Source organism: Peromyscus leucopus, chromosome 2, assembly GCF_004664715.2.
Source record: "Peromyscus leucopus breed LL Stock chromosome 2, UCI_PerLeu_2.1, whole genome shotgun sequence".
Classification (NCBI taxonomy): domain Eukaryota; kingdom Metazoa; phylum Chordata; class Mammalia; order Rodentia; family Cricetidae; genus Peromyscus; species Peromyscus leucopus.
In genome coordinates, this window is record NC_051064.1 from 154,053,030 (window position 1) to 154,075,362 (window position 22,333).

The window sequence follows — 22,333 nt, forward strand, 5'->3', positions numbered from 1 at the left end:
CTTTAATGATGAACAGTGATATAGAAGTGTAAGCCAAACAAACCCTTTCCTTCCCAAGTTGCTTTGGTCATAGTGTCTCATCACAGCAATAGTAACCCTAGCTAAGACATTTCCACTTAGTCTGGGTGTGAGGGAGCTATTGCTAACACAGCAGGTTTCTGGCACCCAAACATGAGGGAAGCTGTTAACTCTTGTTGGAATAGGAGCCTGGGTAATCTCAATGTCATATGACACCCAGCAGATGTTATGGAAATGATCTTTGCATTTCCCTGCTGCCCTGTGAGGATGTCTACAAAGCCCGTGCACATGCTTATTGACACGTGTACACCATGAATCTGTATGTGGCACATATATCTGCTATTACATCCTTATTTTCTGGCCAGTCTCTTGAAGTCATCAGCCTTGGCTAGCACTATGTGGCCTTGGGTCTTAGCTGGATATAGACATGGCTGGATAAATACAGCCTAAGCAGATCAGTTGGGTATGGTGGAGTACCAGGAAGACACTACTCATTGTGTACCCTCTGTCTAGGTTGATGTCATGTAGAAAGTAGCTCTAGTTTCCCCCCAGTTTTGTCACACAGTGTCTGAGTATCTTCAGACCTTTTTCCAACCTAGCCTCTCAAGGTAGGTGGCCCAAGTGTTTCTTTTCTTACCTGTAAAATGGAGATAATGCAGATCTCAGTATATGTGTGTGATCAAGTTAAGATACATTAGGGACAAATGCATGGCAACTCCTTCAGTTCTGGCTGCTGGCTAGACATGTTTCATGCTTTCATGGTTCATATTACCCTTTGAGCCCTCAGGACTGGGAACATATGCTTCAGTCTTGTCCCTAGGATTAACTTCCTCACCACCCATATGGGTTGGTACTTTTATGTTTTTCTTCCACATCATCAGGCACCCGACACACCTGTGACCCATCTCCTAGACTGCCATACCCAATCATGTAGGTGTAATTTATTTATGTTGGAAACACAACATATATCATAGTTCTTGAGGAAAGAGATATGTCCCAAAGTTTGCATTTATACACATCACCTGCACTGGGGACACTGTCCGGGGTTTAACATTAAAACCCAGTGGGAGAGGTTAGGGTCTTATGCAATGGGTGTCAACCATGCTGGGTATGGTCACCTGTCAGCTAGACAAGGGGGCCCAGCCCTCTTCCACAAGTCCTGTTCTATCTATGTCACCTGAGTACCATGGTGACAGGAGCAGCAAGGCTGGCTAGAGAGAGGCCAAATAATGGTTTGGCCAATTAGTATTGACATCTTAGAATCTTGGGGATGCATGTACTGCAAGAGCGCCACTGCAGGAGGTCACCTTCTGAAGGCTGATGCTACTACATTGCAGAAGCTATGAGGCAGGCTGCACTGACCAGAGCAGGTTTTCCTAAGGAAGTCTCAGCTAGCAGTTTCAGATGGTTTCCATTTCCAAGGAGACAAAGGCCTGTTTGATATGCAGAGAGGCTAACAAGGAGGCAGGTGAAGGGCAGGGGAAGTTTTCAGTGCTCATGTCACTACCAAAGGAACTCCATCTTACCCAAGGACAGCTTTTGGAATATGGGACCCAGGGCTATTTGCCTGGCACTGGTGCCATGTCTCAGGCTCAAGATGGACACAGGAAGGATACACATTGGCTGGGCATGTTGACTGTGAGGGAGATAGAACCTCAGCTCCAGGGTCCTGTGCCCTTATACCATTTCAGATTACACACATGGGAGGTAGAACATAACCCTCCTCCCCATCTTCTCTGTTTGCCACCTGGATTTCAATAAGGCCTGACTGAACACACACATAACTAAAGTAGAGGGCAAAATTGGAGTTCAAGTGTCTCATTCTGGACCAAGAGCATGACTAGCATCCACCTCACTTGGTTCACAGCCTGTGGTTCTCAGCAAGTTCAGCTTTCAGGGATGATAGTAGCATCCAGAGGGCACTGCTGTGGGAGTAGTCCCAGGTTGCCCAAGCCCAGTTCTGAGCAGGAGAAGCCCACACAGTATGGGCACCACCACTAAGGCAGGTCTAGCAGGGAGTGCTCAGCATAGAGCTTCTGGGAGATGTCATACACGTGCTCAATGAAGGGTAGGGCCTCTCCCAGCATCTCCACTGCTTGCTCAGAGGACCCCACATTCATGGCCTCGAGGAAGACCTTGCGTGTGGGCAGGGCACAGAAAGCCACAGTGACAGCTTGACGTATGATCCAGGAGTGATAGGCAGCCAATGTGGCATTATAGGCATCACTGCAGAGTGTGGAGGTACGAGCATCCTCAGGGCTGGTGCGTAGGCCTTCCAGGAACAGTCGTAGCCAGTGCAGAGCACGATGTAGGCGCAGCACAGTCCGGCAGCCTGAGTTAGGGTATCGGGAACGGGAGCTTCTATCTATGTCCACCAGCTTGTTGCCCACCTCATAGGCTACCATGGACTGCAAGCTAGTGTAGTGTTCATACTGTGGGCTCTTCCTCAGATGTTCCATTATCTGCAGCTTTGAGACCACATCCTTGGAAATGAATGAGAAGACGGCACCCAGGCTGTTCAGAAACCTGTGCAAGGAAGTATAAATTTGAGGCCCTACCTAGACTGGCAGCCATCCTGTAGTGCAGGAGACATTACCTTCAATCTGCTAGAGCACTTGTTTGTCTGGAGGCAAGGGCAGGAAGGCTGAGTGGAAACTGTCTGCTAGCTGCTCCCATGCCCCCTGTGCCATGTGGGATGCCAGTGTCCCATGTGGACTCTTACTGGCAAAACCACTATCTTCAGCAGCCCCAATAAACGCACCTGACTAGTCCCTTCCAGCTGGCGATATAGTGGTCCAGCAGCACCTCTCCCTCCTCAGTGAGACACTGCTTGAAGCTGACCAAGACGACTTTAAGGTTGAAATCTGTCTCTGGGCCATCCATCTTCCAACATGGGCTGAAATAGTTTTACACAGAACTTGTAGTCATCATGCTGGATTAGCTTACCTGTGGTTCATTTTCTCAAGAAGGGGTTGGGAAGAAGATTTGAAAGAAAGAGTGGGGTGCTGAAACTGCCTGCCGAGAATCATCCCTTTATCTGAGTGCCTTCCTCAGGAGCTGCAAGCTCTCCCACAAGCCAATTTGACCTTGCTGTGCCCTTGATGGATCCTGTACCCACAGATCTTGACATGGCTGCTCCTTGCCCTTCAGGCTAGTAATCTGGTGAGTTCCTGCACTGTTTGCAGCTGCTACTGCTTCTCGGTCTCTTTTCTTCCTAGAGCATCTGTTCCACACATTAGCGGAAGGCACAGTTTCTAAAAGGCAGGCATAGTCCTGGACCCTGACCACACCTGGACCCCACTGTATCAGGGCAGCATTCTGATGGGAAGTTGTGCCAAAACAAAAATCAGGACTCTAAAAAAGCAAGTGATTCTTACACAGGGGAGTGGAAAGGGTGGCTATGTCTAGGCTTTCCCTTCCTTGATCAGGGCAAATTAAAGCAGAGGCTGTGGGCTGGCATCTGCTAGACAGACAGATGGACACTCCTGTTGTTGAAATGGTATGCATTCCCAAACAACAGGGTAGCTGGGCCAAAGGTCTTACCACACATGAAGAATTGCTAAGTCCTCTCACTGGCTCCAGAGAACATTCTGGAAGTGATCTAGGATAGAGGTCTTAAGGTAAGGTGGGGCTCTGGATTCTGTAGGCCTTTTTACAGCCACTCCACAGACATTCTAGTTCCCATATTTATTTATTTATCTTCAGTCGTGGGGACTGAGCTCAACAGCCTCTTGTATGCTGGGCAGGGAATAGCCTAGGCAGGCCTTTAAGTTTCTTTTTTTAAATTGTATGGTTTTTTTTTTTTTTTTTTTTTTTTTTTTTTTTTTTTTGGAGACAGGGTTTCTCTGTGTAGCTTTGGAGCCTGTTCTGGAACTCACGCTCTGTAGCCCAGGCTGGCCTTGAACTCACAGAGATCTGCCTGCCTCTGCCTGCCTCTGCCTACCGAGTGCTGGGTCTAAAGGCGTGTGTCACCACACCCGACTAGGCCTTTAACTTTCAATCTTCTGGCTTCCTGAGTAGCTAGAACTACAAGCTTGTGCCCCATGCTCCTTTTGTGCTCACACCAAGCTTCCAGCTCCCACCTTCCCTGGTACCCTAAGTGCCTTGGTGTCCAGGGCCAACCCTGTGGGATGTGGCTGCATTTCACCTATGTCCAGCATGAACACTCACCACCAGTTCTGGAGGTTCCTGTGTCCCTTAGTGCTGGATCTTTGCCCTAACCGATGTACCATCAGGGCCCAAAAAACCCATCCTCATCCAGGGCACCTGGATCTGTGTGCAAGTTCTTTTTTTGCCTTCACACGGTCCTATGACTCAGTCCTTCAGCTCTGGGAATGTGGTCTGCATGTCTCCTCCCGCCCTTGACTGAGGCTGTCAAGAGTGGTGATATGGCCCCATGGGTTGGACTGGGTGCCCGTCACAAGTTCCAGACTCTGACCCTGGAGATGGGCTCACCTTGTGTTCACGCATCAGGGACAACCTCAGAAAGATGGCGACGGCCAGAATCTTGACACACACCCTCTCTTAGGGCCTGTGTACTGTTCACTGAGCAGATAGCCTCTGAGGCCCCCTACAGTTCCTTTTTTTGGCCACCTAACAATCCTGTAGCCAGGCCTTCCTGCTCAGAGCCTCAGCCAGAAGCCAAGTAGCCTCTTAGAGCTGTCCATGGTAAACTGGAAAGAACAGGAAGGGAGGGCGACTCATCAGCTCCCGGAAGGTGATGCAGGGCACATTTAAGTCTCCTACAGAAGATCAAGCTAGACAGGGTGGACAGCCGGCTGAAGGCCCACAAACTAGCCCACAGCATATACACCTAGGCGTAGCAAGGAGCCAGGGCTTGAGTTCAGGGAGGTCCGCGAATCTCACCTGGGACGGATTCCTGTGGCAGGTGACTGGCTGGTTTCCACTCCGGGGAGGGCAAAGGGTGCGGCGGAGGCCAGGGACCAAAGCTACAATTAGGTTGCTGTGGGAGCCGAATCTTTGCCTGTTCGTTCCGGCTGTCTACGCATCTTCGCGGCCTGGATCACGACAGGTAGGCACCCCCATGCTGCTCTCAGGCCAGGGGCCTGTTCAGAGACTGCTCCAGCTTGCGGTTGGGCAGAAGTCTTAAATTGCAGCCCAAGGGGCAACCCCTGCCACGCCCTTCGCAGCCACGCCATTCCAATTGGTTGCTGATTATCCAATTAGAACTTGATGTATCGGTCCGCGTTTCCGGTGCGAGTACAGGAAGCAGGGCTCTTGGCCGTTGCGCCTGCGCAGTGTGTGGGAGTCACTCGCTGGGCGTAGGGCCTAAACTGCGCTCGCGAGGTCTGAGCCCATCCTGCGGGCGGTGCACGCAGGCTGTGGAAACGCAGTTCGAGACTGGCCCCCAGAAGATGCCTGAAATAAGAGTTACTCCCTTGGGTGAGTCCGAGTCTGAAGCATCTTCTGCGGCGTCCGGCTAATCGGGCCGGTCCCTTCATAGCAGTCTAGCAATACAGCCAGCGATCAGCCCTCCATCAGCTGTGCGCCCCAAGGAGAAGCCATGGTTTCGGAGCTGGTGCTTCCTTATCTCTGCTTGGCATGGGGGTCGAAGAGATTGGGGTTGATTCCTGGTCCTAGGGCTCGATATGAGTTATGGAGGCCCAGCTTCTGTACCTAGGCTGCCTAACAGCGAGATGAGAATGAGACCCCGAAGCTCTAAGTGGCTGTGAGGCTAAATGGGTCTTGGGCCGGCGTTACCACTGTTTATAGCCTCTCAGTGGTGTTGAATTCAGCCACAGAACTCATCCTGGCGACTTCTCTGTCCTGCACGTGGATTGTTACTTCAAGACCCTTCTACTTGGGCTTCTTCCTCACTTTTGGTTTTCTTTCTACCTCTTCTACCTCTTTATCTTGCCCAGGTTGCTTGTTATCACCCCTCAGTTCAGTTTTTGTGTCTGGTCTGCCCCGAATTTTAAAAAGTATATCTGTTCATCGTAGAATCTAGAGTTCTAAAAGTTCTAACAGTAGGAGGAAACAACCATTTGAAATCTGGGGTTCACCAGGTAGTGGTGGCACACGCCTTTAATCTCTGCACTCTGGAGGCAGAGCCAGGTGGATCTCTGTGAGGTCAAGGCCAGCCTGGTCTACAGAGCGAGATCCAGGAAAGGCACCAAAACTGCACAGAGAAACCCTGTGTCGAAAAACATCAAAAAGAGAAATCTGGGGTTCCAGAACCTCCCTGAATGTCCCTGGTTTTTCTTCATGCACGTGTTACTAAGGTGCTGGAAGCTCCTTCTCATTCATATGATTCAGATGCCGAGGTCATCTTAGAACTGAGTCTTCTCAACTCACTTCATCACAGGACCTTCGCAGAACCAACCTCCATACCGATCCCATCTAAGTATTAATTAGACTACAGGATCAAACAACATCAAGCATATTCTTAGACCCAGCTCCCTGACTCCTACTCCCACTGGGGAAATTTTGTTTTGTTTTCTGCCACAGTTCTGAAATTTTTTTTTTGCACAGTTGTTTAATGTCCACCTGATGTACTTGCCTCATTCCCCTAGGGTGTAAATCTGCACTGTGCAGAGATGTATGCATAAGGTAGTATCCCATGCTTTCTTCTCAGTTTTTTTGTTTGTTTGTTTGTTTGTTTTTTGAGACAGGGTTTCTCTGTGTAGCTTTGCACCTTTCCTGGAACTCACTTTGTATACCAGGCTGGCCTCGAACTCACAGAGATCCGCCTGGCTCTGCCTCCCGAGTGCTGGGATTAAAGGCGTGCACCACCACCACCACCACCACCACCACCACCACCACCACCGCCCGGCTCTTCTCAGTTTTGTCTCCTCCCATGTCTAATGTCTCTGCACTGTAGGCTTCTATTCTTTCCTGGAATTGTAAGTCTCTTAGCACCATTCTTGATAGTGTGTGATTGTGGATGCCTGTGATGTCAGGTCCTCCCCTGTAAAGGTGCAGCCATTTCCCTTCTATAAATGTTTCAAGGACCTCAGGGCCTAGCACAACTTCAGGGCTAGAGGTACTATGTGGAGTGATGCTGAGACCTTTCCCTCAGGGAGCACCCATCTTGGGGAGGTAGGAATAGGCCTGCAGGAGAACCTGAGACCAACTCCTCCCCAACCTCATTGTGGCTGGCTACATAAGGAAAGCAGACTGGGCCATGGATGATGTTGGGTACTGACACTGATAGTGCTTGTTGCCTGAAGTTGGCAGTTGGAGACTACAGGATCCAAGATGGGAACAAGGCTGTTTGTTGTTCTCAGATCTCTGTTGAGGCTTGGACCATATCTCTCTCCTTATGAACTCAGATTCCAGGGAGAGAACAGCTAAATGGAGGAGATAGGTGTGGCCAGTATTATGGGCTGAACAGCTGGAAGGGTTACTTAGTCATCAAGACCAGGGGAGGAACTCTCATTGAGGCTGAGGTAGGGTTTGGTGATATGGGGCCTGTGTTGCCCACTGACTAAAGTGGGCCATCTATGCTACAGCCAGTTATTGGTCAGAGTCATGATTCTTTATGGCTGGGCAGAGGCCACATGATATGGCATCACTCAACACTAAAACTCCGGGTCCAGGCCTCAGCCTCTTCAGGAAGAAATCCAAGGGAAGAAAGCCTTATTGATTTGCAGCCCCATTGAAGGTCAGGAGTAATTGGACTAAGGTCTGGGGAAACAGCAGTAATATTCCACAGAGTAGTGCCCTGTATCTGTTCAGTGTTGGGGACCACAGCCAGTGCTTAATGCTCTGCTAGCAGTTCGTTGCAGCTTTGAGATGTGCAGGAAAGCATGGTGAAGGAAGGGCATGTGACCCTAGCATAGTGCTTTGTCTTCCCATTGTGCATTCCCCTTAACCTGCACTTGATGATACCTGTTTCCTAGCCCATGTGTCTGTCCACCCAACAGTCTTATGACCTGCAGAGCCAAAGGTAATAAGTAGTTCAGTGGAGGTCAGCCCTTCCAATAGTGAGGGAAGGAAACTTGGAATAGAGAGGAGCCATAGCCTTGTCTCTAACCTGCCCTTCTTGAGTAGGGGCTGGCCAGGATGTGGGCCGCAGCTGTATTTTGGTCTCCATTTCGGGCAAGAACGTCATGTTGGACTGTGGGATGCACATGGGCTACAATGATGACGTGAGTACTTTTGGTGGGTGGTCCAGAGGGCAGCAAGGGACACAATCTACCTTCTAATTATGTTCTATCTAGCCATATGAATCCTGGGACTTTAGAGAGGGGACAAATGGGGCAAGTGGGCAGCAGGGGCATTCCTAGACAGTTATACCCATGATGGGTGGGGACAGGTGGCCCTGTCACATGGTGCTTAAAAAGTAGGGCCCAGCTGAGATGAGCCTCTTGAGGATCCTTGAGGCTGGTCATGATTGGACCCTTTGGGCTTAGCAGCTTGCTACTTGTTCATGAGATTAGCTAGTAGCTTATGAATAGCCAGTAGCAAACTCACTTATGTAAGGGTTTGCTGGGGTCACTCCCTGGGGTGCATCACTCTTGTTTCTTGGAGACTCTGGGTAGCTTGCTGTGTTCCAACTTTTCTCTTGTCTCATCAGAGGCGCTTTCCAGACTTTTCCTACATCACCCAGAGTGGCCGGCTGACTGACTTTCTGGACTGTGTGATCATCAGGTAGGTTTGTCAGGGTTTTGATGTCCTTCCTTTTTTTTCGTTTTTTTTTTTTTTTTTTTTTTTTTTTTAAGATTTATTTATTTATTAGGTATACAGCATGTATGACTGCAGGCCAGAAGAGGGCACCAGATCTCATTACAGATAGTTGTGAGCCACCATGTGGTTGCTGGGAATTGAACTCAGGACCTCTGGAAGAACAGTCAGTGCTTTTAACCTCTGAGCCATCTCTCCAGCCCTTGATGTCCTTTCTTATTACCCTATTTTAGAGGCTGTGCTAACCAGTTACATTGTGGCTTATTCTTCAGAGTGGCCATTAAATCCCTCAGAGCCAGGAAGATGATTGTGCCTGTTGGCTGTGCCCTTGAGTGTCATGAATTAAAGTCTAGAAGGTGACCCAGGAAATAGAGACCTAACCAAGGTAGCTAGCGCCAAGATGTGTCCTTCACCTGCCAAGTGTGGGGCCTCTCCAAACTAGATTACCCCGTGAGACCTTTACCCACCAGCACCTGGCCACAGTGATTGCACCCTCTCCCCATTTTACCAGCTAAGTACATCTGGTGTATTCTGCTTGTGCTTCCTCTTCCAGCTTTAACTCTGGTTCTCCAAGCCTTGTTTTCTCTTGTTCCTTTGTTGTCTCAAGAGCGCTAAGCCCTCTTGCTCACTGGCTGTTACTGATGTCCTAGACAGTTCATGGTCTAGCCTCCAGTTGCCACCACCTCAGCGAGGTAGAGCTGAGCAAGGGGAGACATCTTTCTTTCCTCCTTGGCTCCCATCTTCATGTCCTGTCCAGATAGGCTGCCAGCTGTGCCCGGGCCCATATCCTTTCACAGCCCCTGTTGTCACGCCCAGTCTAGTTGGCCACAGTCTAACTCTAGCACTTCCTTCTCAACACCCACACCGTCACCATTAGCCAGAGTGGTCCTTTAGGCCTAAAGCAGCCCATCTTGGTAAGCTGTGTCCTCACTACCTGCCTGCTTTGGGTTGACTAGCCCCACTCTTTCCGGGAAGAGTATTCCCAGGCCTTGCCCTGAGCTGTCTCAATTCTCTCTTGCCTCCATCAGGAAGACTTCCTGACAGATAGTGGCACTTTTCCTAGTATGGTATTTGCTGGCCTGCCTTTTACTTCCTCACCAACTTTTCACCGTCTGATTCAGATGGGGTATGTGTATATGTATTTGTAGGAGGCCAGAGACAACCTCAGGTGTTATTCCCTTGTGGGTTTTTTTGCTTCGTTTTTGTTTGTTTGTTTGTTTTGTTTTTTTGTTTTTGTTTTTTTGAGACAAGGTTTCTCTGTGTAGTTTTGGGGCCTGTCCTGGATCTTGCTCTGTAGACAAGGCTGGATTTAAACTCACAGATATCCGCCTGGCTTTGCCTCCTGATTTCTGGGATAAAAGGCATGTGCCACCACCACCACCACCACCACCACCACCACCACCACCACCACCACCACCACCACCACCCGGCTGCCCTTGTGTTTTTTGAGACAAGAGCTCTCACTAGACCTGAGTTCACGAATTAGGCTAGGTTTGCTGGCAAGCAAGCCCCATCTACCTGTCTTTACCTCCCAGCACTGGGAGTATAAGCACACTTGTACCATTATGCCCAGCTTTTTATGTGGGTGCTAGGAATCAAACTCAGATCCTTGTGTTTATGAGGCAGGCACTTTACCAACTGAGCTATCTCCCCACCCTTGGTTATTGTTTGTTTTAATTGCCAACACCTGATTTGTTTGTTTTCAAGATGGGGGGCTCGCTAGCTCTGGCTGTCCCAGAACTCACTATATAGACCAGGTTGACCTCAAACTCAGAGATCTTCCAAGTGCTGGGATTAAAGGCGTGCAACACCACCACCACCACCACCACCACCACCACCACCACCACCACCACCACCACTACTGTCCTGCTGCTTTTTGTTTTTATTTTTGAGATGGTTTCTATGTATAGCGTTGGCTGTCCTAGAACTCCCTCTGTAGACCAGGCTAGCCTCAAACTCACTGAGGTTCTCCTGCCTCTGCCTCTTGAATGCTGGGATTAAAGTTGTGTGCCACCACCACCTGGCTGCTTTTATTGTTTTTTTTTTTTTTTTTTTTTTTTTTTTGGTTTTTCGAGACAGGGTTTCTCTGTGTAGCTTTGCGCCTTTCTGAACTCACTTGGTAGCCAGGCTGGCTCGACTCACAGAGATCCGCCTGGCTCTGCCTCCCGAGTGCTGGGATTAAAGGCGTGCGCCACCACCGCCCGGCTGCTTTTATTGTTTTAAGACAGTCTTGTGTAGCACAGGCTGGATTGAACTCCTAATCCTAATCTGCCTATACTTCCCAAGTGCTCAGATTACATGTATGTGCCACCATGCCCTAGTCTGATTCAGGTTTAATTACTAATTTTCATATTGTTTTTCTGGGTATCTAGACTGCTCATTTGGGACAACTGTGAATTTTGTGTTTTGTTCATTTTTGACTCTTTCTTACCTATGATAGTGATATACATTAGGTCTCAGTAAATGAGTGGACCACGAGCATAGGTCTGAGAAGTGGGATGGCTGGGAGAGAATGGTCCCAGGCTGACTAGTGTCACATTCCCCCAGCCATTTCCACCTGGACCACTGTGGGGCACTCCCTTACTTCAGTGAAATGGTGGGCTACGATGGGCCTATCTATATGACCCACCCCACTCAGGCCATCTGCCCCATCCTGTTGGAAGACTACCGCAAGATCGCAGTGGACAAGAAGGGCGAGGCAAATTTCTTCACTTCTCAGATGATCAAAGACTGTATGAAGAAGGTGGTGGCCGTTCACCTGCACCAGACGGTTCAGGTCAGGATCCCTGGCCCATTCTGCACATAGTCTGAAAGGCCTTAGGGTTTTGGTCCCAGGCCGCCCCATCTCACTCTTTTCTTTAGCTCTGTGGGCGAGTGTCCAGCCACATTTGGCATTTAGGTTGGGAGAATATATGTGTGGTATGTCTGTATGTTTGTACATATATTTATATAATCAAGGCTTTTTCCTACCTGGCTCTGCCCAAGCTACATTCCATAAGCCAGCCTGCCTTTTCCCCTCCTAAGGAGAGATCTGAGGTATATGCAACTTGTTGGATATCTTGGTCTGTCATTTGGTAAGGAGGCAGAGCCAGGACAGCAAGATGAACCAGTCTGGTCAAGTACCCGATACCAGGCTGTGATAATATATAGGTCAAGGAAGGAAGGAATAAAAGATATTAAATAGCCAAGTGACTGGTTAAATTTAGCAAAATTCTCCAGAAATTGTGGATTTGTCTGCTTCTTATTAGAATTTTTATTTTGCTTTAGATGTTGCTGCTACCCATCCTTTTAGTTTTTTAATTTTTTCTTTTTTGAGACGGGGAGTTTCTCTGTGTAACTGCCCTGGCTGTCCTAGAACTCACTCAGTAGACCAGGCTGGCCTCGAACTCACAGAGTCTGCCTGCTTCTGCCTCCCGCCAAGTGCTGGAATTAAAGGCATGTTTCTATGTGTATGTATGTGATAAAACACCATGACCAAAAGCTACGTGAGAAGAAAAGGGTTTATTTCAAACTTGTGATACTCCTTCCTACATTAGTCTCTTGGGTATTAGGACTATATGTTTCTGTCATACCAGGGTGACCTCCTTATTCTAATCTGCCTACTGAAATACTGCCTTCTCTGGTAACCTTGCTGTAAGGACTCCTTTGACAGTCCTACAGAAGGTAACTGGAGATACATTGATTTTTCTGTCTAATGCCATGTCTGCCTGGGTGTCTGGTAAGGACAGAGCTTTTACTGGGGCCCACAGACCAGGAACTGGTCCCAATCCTACCATCCTTTGAGTTTCTCCTTCCAGGAGTTTATATTCTAACTACTGCCCCAAGTCTTGGCCTCCTGATGATGTCCAGTTGTCCCTACTGCTAACCTTATGGGAGCCAAGCCAGCCTGGGGTTAAGCTAGCTGCATGCTGCTGAGGATTAGGGAGTTTCACCTTTGAAAGAGCTGGCCAGTTGGAATTTTAGAAACTGGATTCTGTTCTTTCACCAATCTATGATTGCCTTCCTTCCTTCCTTCCTTCCTTTCTTCCTTCCTTCCTTCCTTCCTTCCTTCCTTCCTTCCTTCCTTCCTTCCTTCCTTTTCTTTCTGTTCAAGACAGGGTTTCTCTGTGTAGTCCTGTCTGTTCTGGAACTCTCTTTGTAGACCAGGCTGGCCTGGAACACAGAGATTTGTTCCCTCTGCCTCCCGAGTGCTGGAATTTCTTTTGTTGAGTCTTGGTGGGAAAGGCCTATATGTTGAAGGGCCCATTTTAAATAAGAAAAGTCAGTGAGGTCTTGCCCAGAACTCCAGAGGCAGAGGATTTCTGTGAGTTCAAGGCCAGCCTGGTCTACAGCAGAGTGAGTTCCAGGACAGGCTCCAAAGCTACACAGAGAAATCCTGTGTCGAAAAACCAAAAAAAAAAAAAAAAAAAAAAAAAAAAAAGAAAGAAAGAAAGAAAGAAAAATGAGTTCCACTCAGCTGTTGGGAACATCCGTGTACTCTAGCCTATGGAAGACTACATATTACAGAGTACAGGAATCTTACATGCTCTAGGAGACATTCCTCTTACTAGCCTGGTGTGGCACTTTCCTGGGGAAATACAATACACACATCTACTCACCCTAGAATGGGAGCCACAACAAAACAATTGCACCAATGTCCAATTTATTGATCCAGTGAGGTTTTTTTATTGGGGTTACTAACAGGAGTATGGTGAGGGGTTACTTGAAAGGAGCGGGGATAACTAAAAAACAGTTACATCACAAGAACATGTGTGACAACTCCTTGGAGGTTTCTATAAAGCTTAGAGGTAGCTCCACTGACCTGGACCAGCAAACCAAGGTCCCAAGAGAATCAGGAAATCAGAAGATAAGGAGATAGGAAAGTTTGGCATCAGGAGGTCTTCCAGAAGCTGTCTTATCCCAAGCAAGCTTATTCAGAAGTACAGAATCATATATACTATTTCCAGGAGAGAAATGGGATGGGGTCAGCAGAAACTGTCACACAATTGGAGGAAGTTAGCAGGAAGCCAGTCAAGCAGTGTTGCACTAAGGGAACACAGGGTATCTCAAGAGCATTATAGACTGAGTACCCAGCATCCTTGGAGCTATATCTCTTCAGGGGGAAAAGCTAAGTTCCCAGGAATTGAAACCTTAACTTGAGGCCCAGGTCCCTGCCTCAGGCCTTACTGAGTCTGTCCCTAGTTAAGGACACAGAACTAGTTCCTTTTAAGCCTTGGATCTGTCTGGCTCTCTACACTCCACAGTCAGATCCTTTCTCATCTGTTTTCTTTCCACAGTTTGGCTGGTCAATCTCTAATCCCAGCAACTATTTACTCCCTTTTATATTGTTGGTGGGGACTTTGAAGAATCTTCCAAGCTTGTGTTCTTCCGGAATGTGACCTTTTATTTACCTACTGTTTACCACCCATGGCTCTGAGCTCCCCATTTTTGCTGGGGCAAATGTTTCAATTTGGGGGGAGTGTTCCAATTCCAAAGAACATGCCATACAACATAGCCCCTTTCCTCTGTGTCCTGTGGTCTTGTCTTTCTTGAAGCTCTTCTATGATCATTTTTCATGAGATGCAGAGTTCCAGGATGATAGTTATCTTACCCATATCATGTGGAATACATGCTTCTTTTGTTTAGGCTGCTTTCCTTTTGGCCTTGGTAGGCTGTGCTGTGGTGGACCTTAATCAGTCTCCTGGTACTGGAGCTTGATGCCTTTAATTCTTGCTGCCTATGTTCCTGTGGTTCTGAGTAGCTTAACATTAGAGCTTTCCACTGTAGGCCTTCCATTTCCCCTTTTGTGTTATTCTTCATACTAGATTTTTTTAAAAAAAAGTTTTCTTGAAGCAGTCTCACTGCAGAGTCCAGGCTGGCCTCAAACTCTCCATTTTCCTGCTTTAGCCTTCTAAGAACTCAAGAACTGAGATAACAGTTGTATGTTACCATGTGCAGTTCCTCAACATTTTAGTCATTCATTCTCTTGACTTTATTCACTGTTCTAAATCCTACTCAAGTTCTTTTATTTTTGAGGTAAGACTTTACTATGTAGCTCAGACTGGCCTTGAACTCATAATGATCCCCCTGCCTATTTTTCAGTGCTGGGATTATAGGCTTGTACCACAATACCCAACTCTACCTATTTAATATTTATTTATTTATTTATCTAGTTTTTCAAGACAGGGTTTCTCTGTGTAGCACTGGCTGTCCTGGAACTCACTTTGTAGACCAGGCTGGCCTTGAACTCACAGAGATCTACCTGTCTCTGCCACCCAAGTGCTGGGATTAAAGGCGTGCACTACCATGCCTAGCATATCTATTGAATTCTTAATTTGGGTTACTGTCATGGCTAGTTTTAGAATTTTTTTTTATTATTTTTTATGTTTGGGGTTTACTCTTAGTCTAGTCTAGAAGTGGCTTCTAGATTCTTAACTATTTTTGTTTTTACTGTGCTACAACCCCTAGGTATAGTTGCTTTTGGTTACGCCCCAGACTTCTTGTGAACAGGAATGGACTGGATAGGCTTAAGGTAATCATTTACTTCCTGCTTCCTTCCTGCCTTGCAGGCCTGAGAACATTCTTTCTTCTGCAGGTGGATGATGAACTGGAAATCAAGGCATACTATGCAGGCCATGTGCTGGGGGCAGCCATGTTCCAGATTAAAGTGGGATCAGAGTCTGTGGTCTACACGGTCAGTAGAAGTACTTGGCTTGAGTGAAATTGCTGGGAGTAGAAAGACATCTTACTTATTGCCATTTTCTTTGCCAGGGTGATTATAACATGACCCCAGACCGGCATTTGGGGTGAGTAGGCCTGTGTTTCACCCTGTGGGAACTTCCTGGGAGTTAGTAGATCTAAGAGACATCATGGTGGGTATCTAAATGCTCAGCACCCACCATGGTCCTCCCATGCAGTGTGGAAGTACCTTTGGAAGTCTGGGCTAGAGGATTTTTCTCCCCTGTTGTTTCCTCCAGAGTATGCTGCCATATTTGATAGGCCATATAGAGGAGCTCATGTCGTGATGACCTAAAAATGTGCTGTGATGGAGCTATAGTCCACTTTGCCACTTTGCTCCCAATTCTGTAGCCATGAGCAATCCACCATGACCATTCCTGTTTTAGGGCTGCATGGATTGACAAATGTCGCCCCAACTTGCTCATCACAGAATCCACGTATGCAACAACCATTCGAGACTCCAAACGCTGCAGAGAGCGAGATTTCCTTAAGAAAGTTCATGAGACTGTGGAGCGTGGTGGGAAGGTATTGACTATAGGCAGGCTCTGGTGTGTGCCTACTCTGGCCACACAGTATAGGTTTCCCAGCAGGCTTCACTGTCCTACATGTGGTCAGGGTCTCTGGGTTTGGGGGTTACTGTTTATTTGGCATTGAGATGACAGATTCTAGAGAGTCTTCCATTCCCTGGTGCTTGCATCTCATGAAGAGCTGTTCAAGAGCCTCCCACAATTCCTACTGTCTCTACATGTGGATGGTGTGGTGTGTGTGTGTGTGTGTGTGTGTGTGTGTGTGTGTGTGTGTGTATGAAACCTGTGGTTCTTAGATGTCTGGCTATTCCTTTGCAGTAATGCTATCTTTGAATGCTTATCATTCAACCTGCCAGCAAGGGTATAGTGAGCATATGGTACCTGCTGTGTTCAGGGAAGGGTAGTATGACCAATGGCTCCCACCTGAATCAGCCTCACCACCCTTAGGTGTTGATCCCTGTGTTTGCACTGGGCCGGGCACAAGAGCTCTGCATCCTGCTGGAGACCTTCTGGTAAGTACAAACAGAAATATTCCACAGGTGGGCAAGAAAAGATGGAACAGCCTCTGCATAGAGAGTAAGTTCCTTGTACTGCCAGGCGCAGGGGAACTGTCGAGAAGTCAAGGCAGCAGTGACTACCACTGGGTACTGGATGCCCTGCTGTTTTGGATGGAGCTGTGCATGTGTTGGGTCATCACATTTAAACCATTATCTGCAGGCTGTATTGGTCACTGCATGAATACTGAGTCTCCTCACATGAGCTCTGGGGACCCCTACCACTCCCATGTTTGTTTTATAGAACACAAGCTGAGAGGTCTGGCCTGGGGGTCATCAGAGTAGAGACAGCATGGGGTTTAGTTCAAGGACATTGAACTCAGCCCTGGCCATAGCTACTAAGCAGTGCAGTAGAGGGCACAGGAACACATGTTGCAGGCTAACTCTGGCCTCCTTGTACTGACTGGGCTGGTGGACACGCAGGGAACGCATGAACCTGAAGGTGCCCATCTACTTCTCTACGGGCCTGACAGAGAAGGCCAACCACTACTACAAGCTCTTCATCACCTGGACCAACCAGAAAATACGTAAGACATTTGTCCAGAGGAACATGTTTGAGTTCAAGCACATCAAAGCCTTTGACCGGACATTTGCTGACAACCCAGGTCCCATGGTAAGGCCCTGGCAATGCAGCTTCTCCACATCTGGCCTTAAAGGATCTCTGCCCGTGGGGTTCCAGGAAGGACTACTGGCCAAAGGTCTAGTGCTTATTGCAGCCCTGGGTAAGGTCTACTCTCTTGACCCTTGTCAACTCTGCAGGTTGTATTTGCCACACCTGGGATGCTGCATGCTGGCCAATCTCTGCAGATCTTTCGAAAGTGGGCAGGAAACGAGAAGAACATGGTGAGGGTTTGGGGCCAATTCCCAAGCTGGCTACAGGGGCTCGTTATGGACTTAGGGAACTGGAGTACAGGACTAGCCCTTGAACTTTGTGTCTTGACCCATGATGACTCTACTGCTGTGTTCTGGTACCAGCAGCCCAGACTGAGCAACTGGCCTGCTAACAGACAGGTCCTTAGCCTCCTGAGCATGGTTGGCTCCAGGCCAGGGGTTGTCCCAAGAAGAAGTATCTATGTTGGGAAGCCATGCAGCTGAATCTCACCTCTGCTTTCAGGTCATCATGCCTGGTTACTGTGTTCAGGGCACTGTGGGCCACAAGATCCTTAGTGGGCAACGAAAGCTGGAGATGGAGGGGCGTCAGGTGGTGAGTACCTCCCTGTTCTGGGCTCAACAGGGCTTCCAGGCTTTTGCTGCTGCTAACTCTGCCTGCATCTTGTGATGCCACAGCTGGAGGTAAAGATGCAAGTGGAATACATGTCATTCAGTGCCCATGCTGATGCCAAGGGCATCATGCAACTGGTGGGACAAGCAGAGCCGGAGAGTGTGCTGCTGGTGCATGGCGAGGCCAAGAAGATGGAGTTCTTGAGGCAGAAGATTGAGCAGGAATTCCGTAGGCAGCTGGTGGGCAGGGTTGGCCTGTGGGATGGTACCAGCAGGCTGGCAGCCTAGACTGAGGCTCTGTATCACTTTCCTCAGGGGTCAGCTGCTACATGCCGGCCAATGGTGAGACAGTGACGCTGCCCACAAGCCCCAGCATCCCTGTGGGCATCTCCCTGGGGCTGCTGAAGCGGGAGATGGTGCAGGGTATGAAGGGCAGACTGGGACATGGGCCAAGGGAGGCAGGTAATTGATGGCTTGTGTTGACTGCAATTTCCTTTCCTCACAGGACTGCTCCCTGAGGCTAAAAAGTCTCGGCTCTTGCATGGCACACTAATTATGAAAGACAGTGTAAGTGTGTAAAGAGTGATGGAGTAGGGATAGCATTCATTACTTCCCCTGACCTGCTTGCCCTTGCCCCACAGAGTTTCCGGCTGGTATCCTCAGAGCAAGCCCTCAAGGAGTTGGGCCTGGCTGAGCACCAACTGCGCTTCACCTGTCGTGTGCACCTGCAGGACACACGCAAGGAGCAAGAAACAGCCCTTCGTGTGTACAGCCACCTCAAGAGGTGCGTCCTAGCCTTGCCCCTACCCCTACAGGCAGGGTGAGGCAGAGATCTTACTATACCTCTCCACAGCACCCTCAAAGACCACTGTGTACAGCACCTCCCTGATGGCTCTGTGACTGTGGAGTCCATTCTTATCCAGGCTGCTGCCCACTCAGAGGACCCTGGTACTAAGGTACTACTGGTCTCCTGGACCTACCAGGTAAGGAGGATATGCATCAATGGTATGCCTGTAGACCTCCCTTCCTTGGTATTGTGTTGTCTGTGGGTAACTGTGCTTCCCTCTTCCCTTTCTTCTAGGATGAAGAGCTGGGAAGCTTTCTCACAGCACTTCTCAAAAATGGCCTCCCCCAGGCACCCAGCTGACATGTACCAGCAACCTACCACTCTGTCTCTTGCTGTTTGCCCAGCAGAAGGACCAGGGATTTGGCTTTGGGAGGTGGGTGCCCTGAGTAAATGGAAACCATAATTGGGCCACAGACTCTGTCGTAGGGACAAGACCAGAGTCACACAGGCTGGCTAAAGTAATAAACAAGCCTTTTTGTTCACTATGCCTTTTATTCCTACTCCCTTGCCCCAAGAAGATGGGGCTTCCAGAAAAGCAGAACCAGAGGCTACTAGGGTGCTTATAGCTGTTTCTTGCCTGGTACCCTATCCTTTAGTGACAAAGGGATGTCCACAGTGGAAAGATTGGGGATGTGGGAGCTGCTGGAAGGTAGGCAGGACTACCAGACCCCCATATAGCTGTGGATTAATCTCTGCTGCGTGCAGTAAAATGGACAAGGCTGACAGCCAGACTTAGTATGCTGTATGGTTCTTCACTTCCAGAGTGTACAGTCAGCTGGGTTTCCACATTGGACCTTACAGGGCTCAGGATGTAGGACCTATGGATAGACCCTAAGTCAGAGTAGAACTCCTACAGTTGTATCCAGAAACCCCACTTACCCCTAAAATCTGACCCTGTGAACCCACTCAATCCATGCCACCATGCTTTTTGATCACTGATCCCTAACTGAAGTCCTTTTCCCCACTGACAGTGCTTAGATTCTCACCTAGTACAATGGGGGGTTTGACTGTCTCCAAAAGCCCCCTCCCCTCAGTGAGGACCCAGCTCTTTCCTATCCCATCCCCTCTTACCAAAGTCATCATATAACACTGACTTCAAGAACAGGCCACGGGCTGGGGCAACTCGAGCCTGATACTTGCCCAGAGGATCTTGACTCTCCAGAATTGCTTTCACCTGTGTGGGTGTCAGAGTCCCTTGCCCCACAGCTACCAGCACAGCTGTCATCCTCCGTACCTGCAGCAGAGAGCTGAGATGGTCACAGGTATCTACCTGAGCGCACCTTGGGAGGGTCTAGTACAGCCTACCTGTCGATATAGGAAAGACTGGCTTTCAAACTCCAACGTCCAGAACTGCAGCCTCCTAGGAACATAGACAGCTTTGATGTCCAAGCTACAAGTCAGCCTCAGCCACCCTGGCCCACCATGTGGCCTCAGACAAGACAAAGATTTAAGTGCTGGTTTAAAGGCTCATCCATCCAGGGTGGGTTCTTGCCTAGTTGACCACCAGTTCCAGAGGGTAAATGAGTATTGCATGACTTTTCCTGGAGTCTATATACGCCATATAAGAAAACAACTATACAACAGAGTCATCAGCCTGTGCACAGGAGATAGCAATTGCTTTGAGCCTTCCTTCATGTGGAGGGGCCACAGTAAGGTTGCTGAGGCCAGACATAGCCAGCCCACCTATCAAGATGGAACCTTGGGGGCTAGAGAGATGACTCAGTGGTTAAGAGCACTGGCTGCTCATCCAGAGGAGGGTTCAGTTCCCAGCATCCACATGGCAGCTCACAACTGTCTGGAACTCCAAGATCCAACACCCTTACACAGACATACCTGCAGACAAAACACCAATGCACACAAAATAAAAATTGAAGCCCTCCTCTCCTGGAGGCTGGTATCAGCTGCAATGTTCTCAAGGTCAGCAGCTGGCACCCCAGTGGGAAGTCCACTAGGCAGTGCTTGACACAGAGAACTTTAACAGTCTGTCAAACTGGACCGGAACTACTAGCTCCAGTGAAACCTTTTCAGTGACAGTGTAGTAGAGATATCTGCTACAAAGAGCTATGGGCATGGCAATACCCTCAGAAAGGCAACATTTTCTACCCTGTGCTCCCCAGCCTGTCAGGGATCCCCAGCCAGACAGGAAGAAGACTACTGGCTCATCCCTTCTAAGTGGCCAGAACCTTCCATCCTCCAGGACTTATGGATGACCAGTATACAGTTTAGCATCATCCCACTTTTTTTCCCCTCAAGACAGCTAATTTAACCCTGGTGGTCTAGAGACCACCACGAGGCCATAGTTCAAAGTCCCTCTTCTCACCTGCTCTCCTGAGGGAGGACAAATGGACTGGCTGGACCAGAAGACACAGAGACTCTTCGTAGAGTGCGCACAGTATTTGTGGCTGGGCTGCCAGCAGACTGGAAAGCACTGAAATCATGTGTCCCCAGGAGGTGCTGGGCAGCCTCCTGCATGGCAGCCACATCCAGGCACCTGCAAACCCAGATAAGCATTGAGGAGGACCCAGCCAGATGGATGGTGAGCCTTTTCCTTCCCATTAGTTCACTCACGTTGTCTGAAGAGCCCAGCATACATTTTGTTCAAACACAGGCAGCTGATCAGGCCAGGGGCAGCCTGTGGCCAGACGGTATAGGTAGGTTCTGGAGGTGGCTGCATGGCGAGCATGGAAGTCATTGGGCACTCGGAAGGCCTTCAGTACGCTGTGGCAAGCAGATCCCAGGAATGAGTCTGCCCACCTGTCCACACAGCACCCGGGAAATCTCCCACTCACCTCCAAGTTGCCCAGAATAAATGTCTTTCTGGACCTCAGCCTTCCTTCATAGTGGGGTGTGGGGTATATTAATAAACAAAAAACAGAACCACACTCAATCCCAGGCTCACCGAATGGCCCGGTGCCTCAGGTGGGTGTTGAGGGCCTGGGCCACGACCTCTGGGGAGTAAGGCGGCAGGCCTGAGCGGCGATGGATGTCCAGGTGTGCCGCGTTGCTCAGGGCGTGCACTCCGGCATCAGTGCGGCTGGAGATAGTAAACCTGATGGGCTCGACCGAGTTCAGCCTCTTGGCGGCCTCCTGCAGGGGCAGGGTGCAGGCAGGCAGTCACAGCGGAGGCCAGAGCCCATGGAACAGTAGGAGTGCGGGCAGGGTTTGAGGCTGTCTGCTGCTTCTCCCCCGCCAACCAGTCATCGCTCTGAGAGATGAGGTAACAGCTCACCTCCAGGAAGTTCTGCACCCCAACAGCGCGATGGTTACCCCTCACGGCCGCGACCCCACTGAGGAGAGAAACGGGAGAGAGTTATCGGCAGCGTCTGTGGGAGCTGTCCCGCCTGGGGTCTAGGTACCCACAGACGTTCGTACCGCCCAGACCAGTGTTGCTAGGCTCTTAAAATTGTGCATCCCGAGACCGGAGGTCCAGGCTGCAGATCGTGCCCCTCTTGGCCGTCTTGCAGACCTCCCGCGAGCCCGAGTGGAGGAACCGGAGGTGATGGCGGGGAAACGTACTTGAAGTCAGTGCCCAAGTACTGGAAGAACACAAGGTATCGCGCACGCACAGAACCCACAGCCCCGCAGGAACTCATGGTGGAGTAGCTGGAGGGCGGGGTGGTTGCACGTGGCCCGCGGTCCGCCCTGTCCAGCTGCAACGGCGCCTGCGCACTCACTCCTCTCACCCCGCCCGGGCGCAGGGACCGAGAAACGGAGGCGGGACCAAGCTTAGGGAGCGGGTGCGAAGTGCTGTCCTCTGGGCCCGACTGGGCTCACTGTCCTCTGCCTCACAAGGGCGCGGTGAC

At 49.4% G+C, this 22,333-nt stretch overlaps 3 protein-coding genes across 13 annotated transcripts; 1 reads left to right on the top strand and 2 right to left on the bottom strand.

The window, feature by feature from the left end:
* Positions 1 to 939: 939 nt before the first annotated feature.
* LOC114708294 (ceramide-1-phosphate transfer protein) lies at positions 940 to 5,156 on the bottom strand. Of its 5 annotated transcripts, XM_037203300.1 has the most exons (4): positions 4,885 to 5,156; positions 4,189 to 4,691; positions 2,780 to 2,914; positions 940 to 2,544 (listed from the first exon to the last, which is right to left on the bottom strand). In XM_037203300.1, exons 2-4 carry the CDS (start codon positions 4,248 to 4,250, stop codon positions 2,016 to 2,018), a joined length of 726 nt encoding a protein of 241 aa, XP_037059195.1. In that variant the 5' UTR covers positions 4,251 to 4,691; positions 4,885 to 5,156; the 3' UTR covers positions 940 to 2,015. The 5 variants fall into 5 exon arrangements, with proteins under 5 accessions (XP_037059195.1, XP_028747337.1, XP_028747338.1 ...); XM_028891504.2 differs by lacking the exon at positions 4,189 to 4,691; XM_028891505.2 differs by having other exon boundaries at positions 4,474 to 5,156.
* Positions 5,157 to 5,261: 105 nt separating this feature from the next.
* Positions 5,262 to 19,012, top strand: Ints11 (integrator complex subunit 11). Its single transcript, XM_028891494.2, has 17 exons — positions 5,262 to 5,421; positions 8,032 to 8,129; positions 8,558 to 8,631; positions 11,212 to 11,440; positions 15,239 to 15,337; positions 15,415 to 15,449; positions 15,768 to 15,906; positions 16,356 to 16,420; positions 16,886 to 17,075; positions 17,222 to 17,305; positions 17,577 to 17,666; positions 17,750 to 17,912; positions 17,999 to 18,106; positions 18,189 to 18,250; positions 18,325 to 18,467; positions 18,537 to 18,666; positions 18,765 to 19,012. The coding sequence occupies exons 1-17, from the start codon at positions 5,394 to 5,396 to the stop codon at positions 18,828 to 18,830; spliced, it is 1,803 nt and encodes a 600-aa protein (XP_028747327.1). The 5' UTR covers positions 5,262 to 5,393; the 3' UTR covers positions 18,831 to 19,012.
* Pusl1 (pseudouridine synthase like 1) lies at positions 19,003 to 22,207 on the bottom strand. Of its 7 annotated transcripts, none has more exons than XM_037203296.1 (8): positions 22,047 to 22,207; positions 21,760 to 21,817; positions 21,430 to 21,617; positions 21,099 to 21,248; positions 20,851 to 21,021; positions 19,836 to 19,890; positions 19,671 to 19,777; positions 19,003 to 19,348 (listed from the first exon to the last, which is right to left on the bottom strand). In XM_037203296.1, the coding sequence occupies exons 1-8, from the start codon at positions 22,121 to 22,123 to the stop codon at positions 19,216 to 19,218; spliced, it is 939 nt and encodes a 312-aa protein (XP_037059191.1). In that variant the 5' UTR covers positions 22,124 to 22,207; the 3' UTR covers positions 19,003 to 19,215. The 7 variants fall into 7 exon arrangements, with proteins under 7 accessions (XP_037059191.1, XP_028747334.1, XP_037059194.1 ...); XM_037203299.1 differs by having other exon boundaries at positions 19,236 to 19,348; positions 19,671 to 19,764; XM_037203297.1 differs by having other exon boundaries at positions 19,236 to 19,348; positions 19,602 to 19,764.
* Between the last annotated feature and the right edge of the window lie 126 nt (positions 22,208 to 22,333).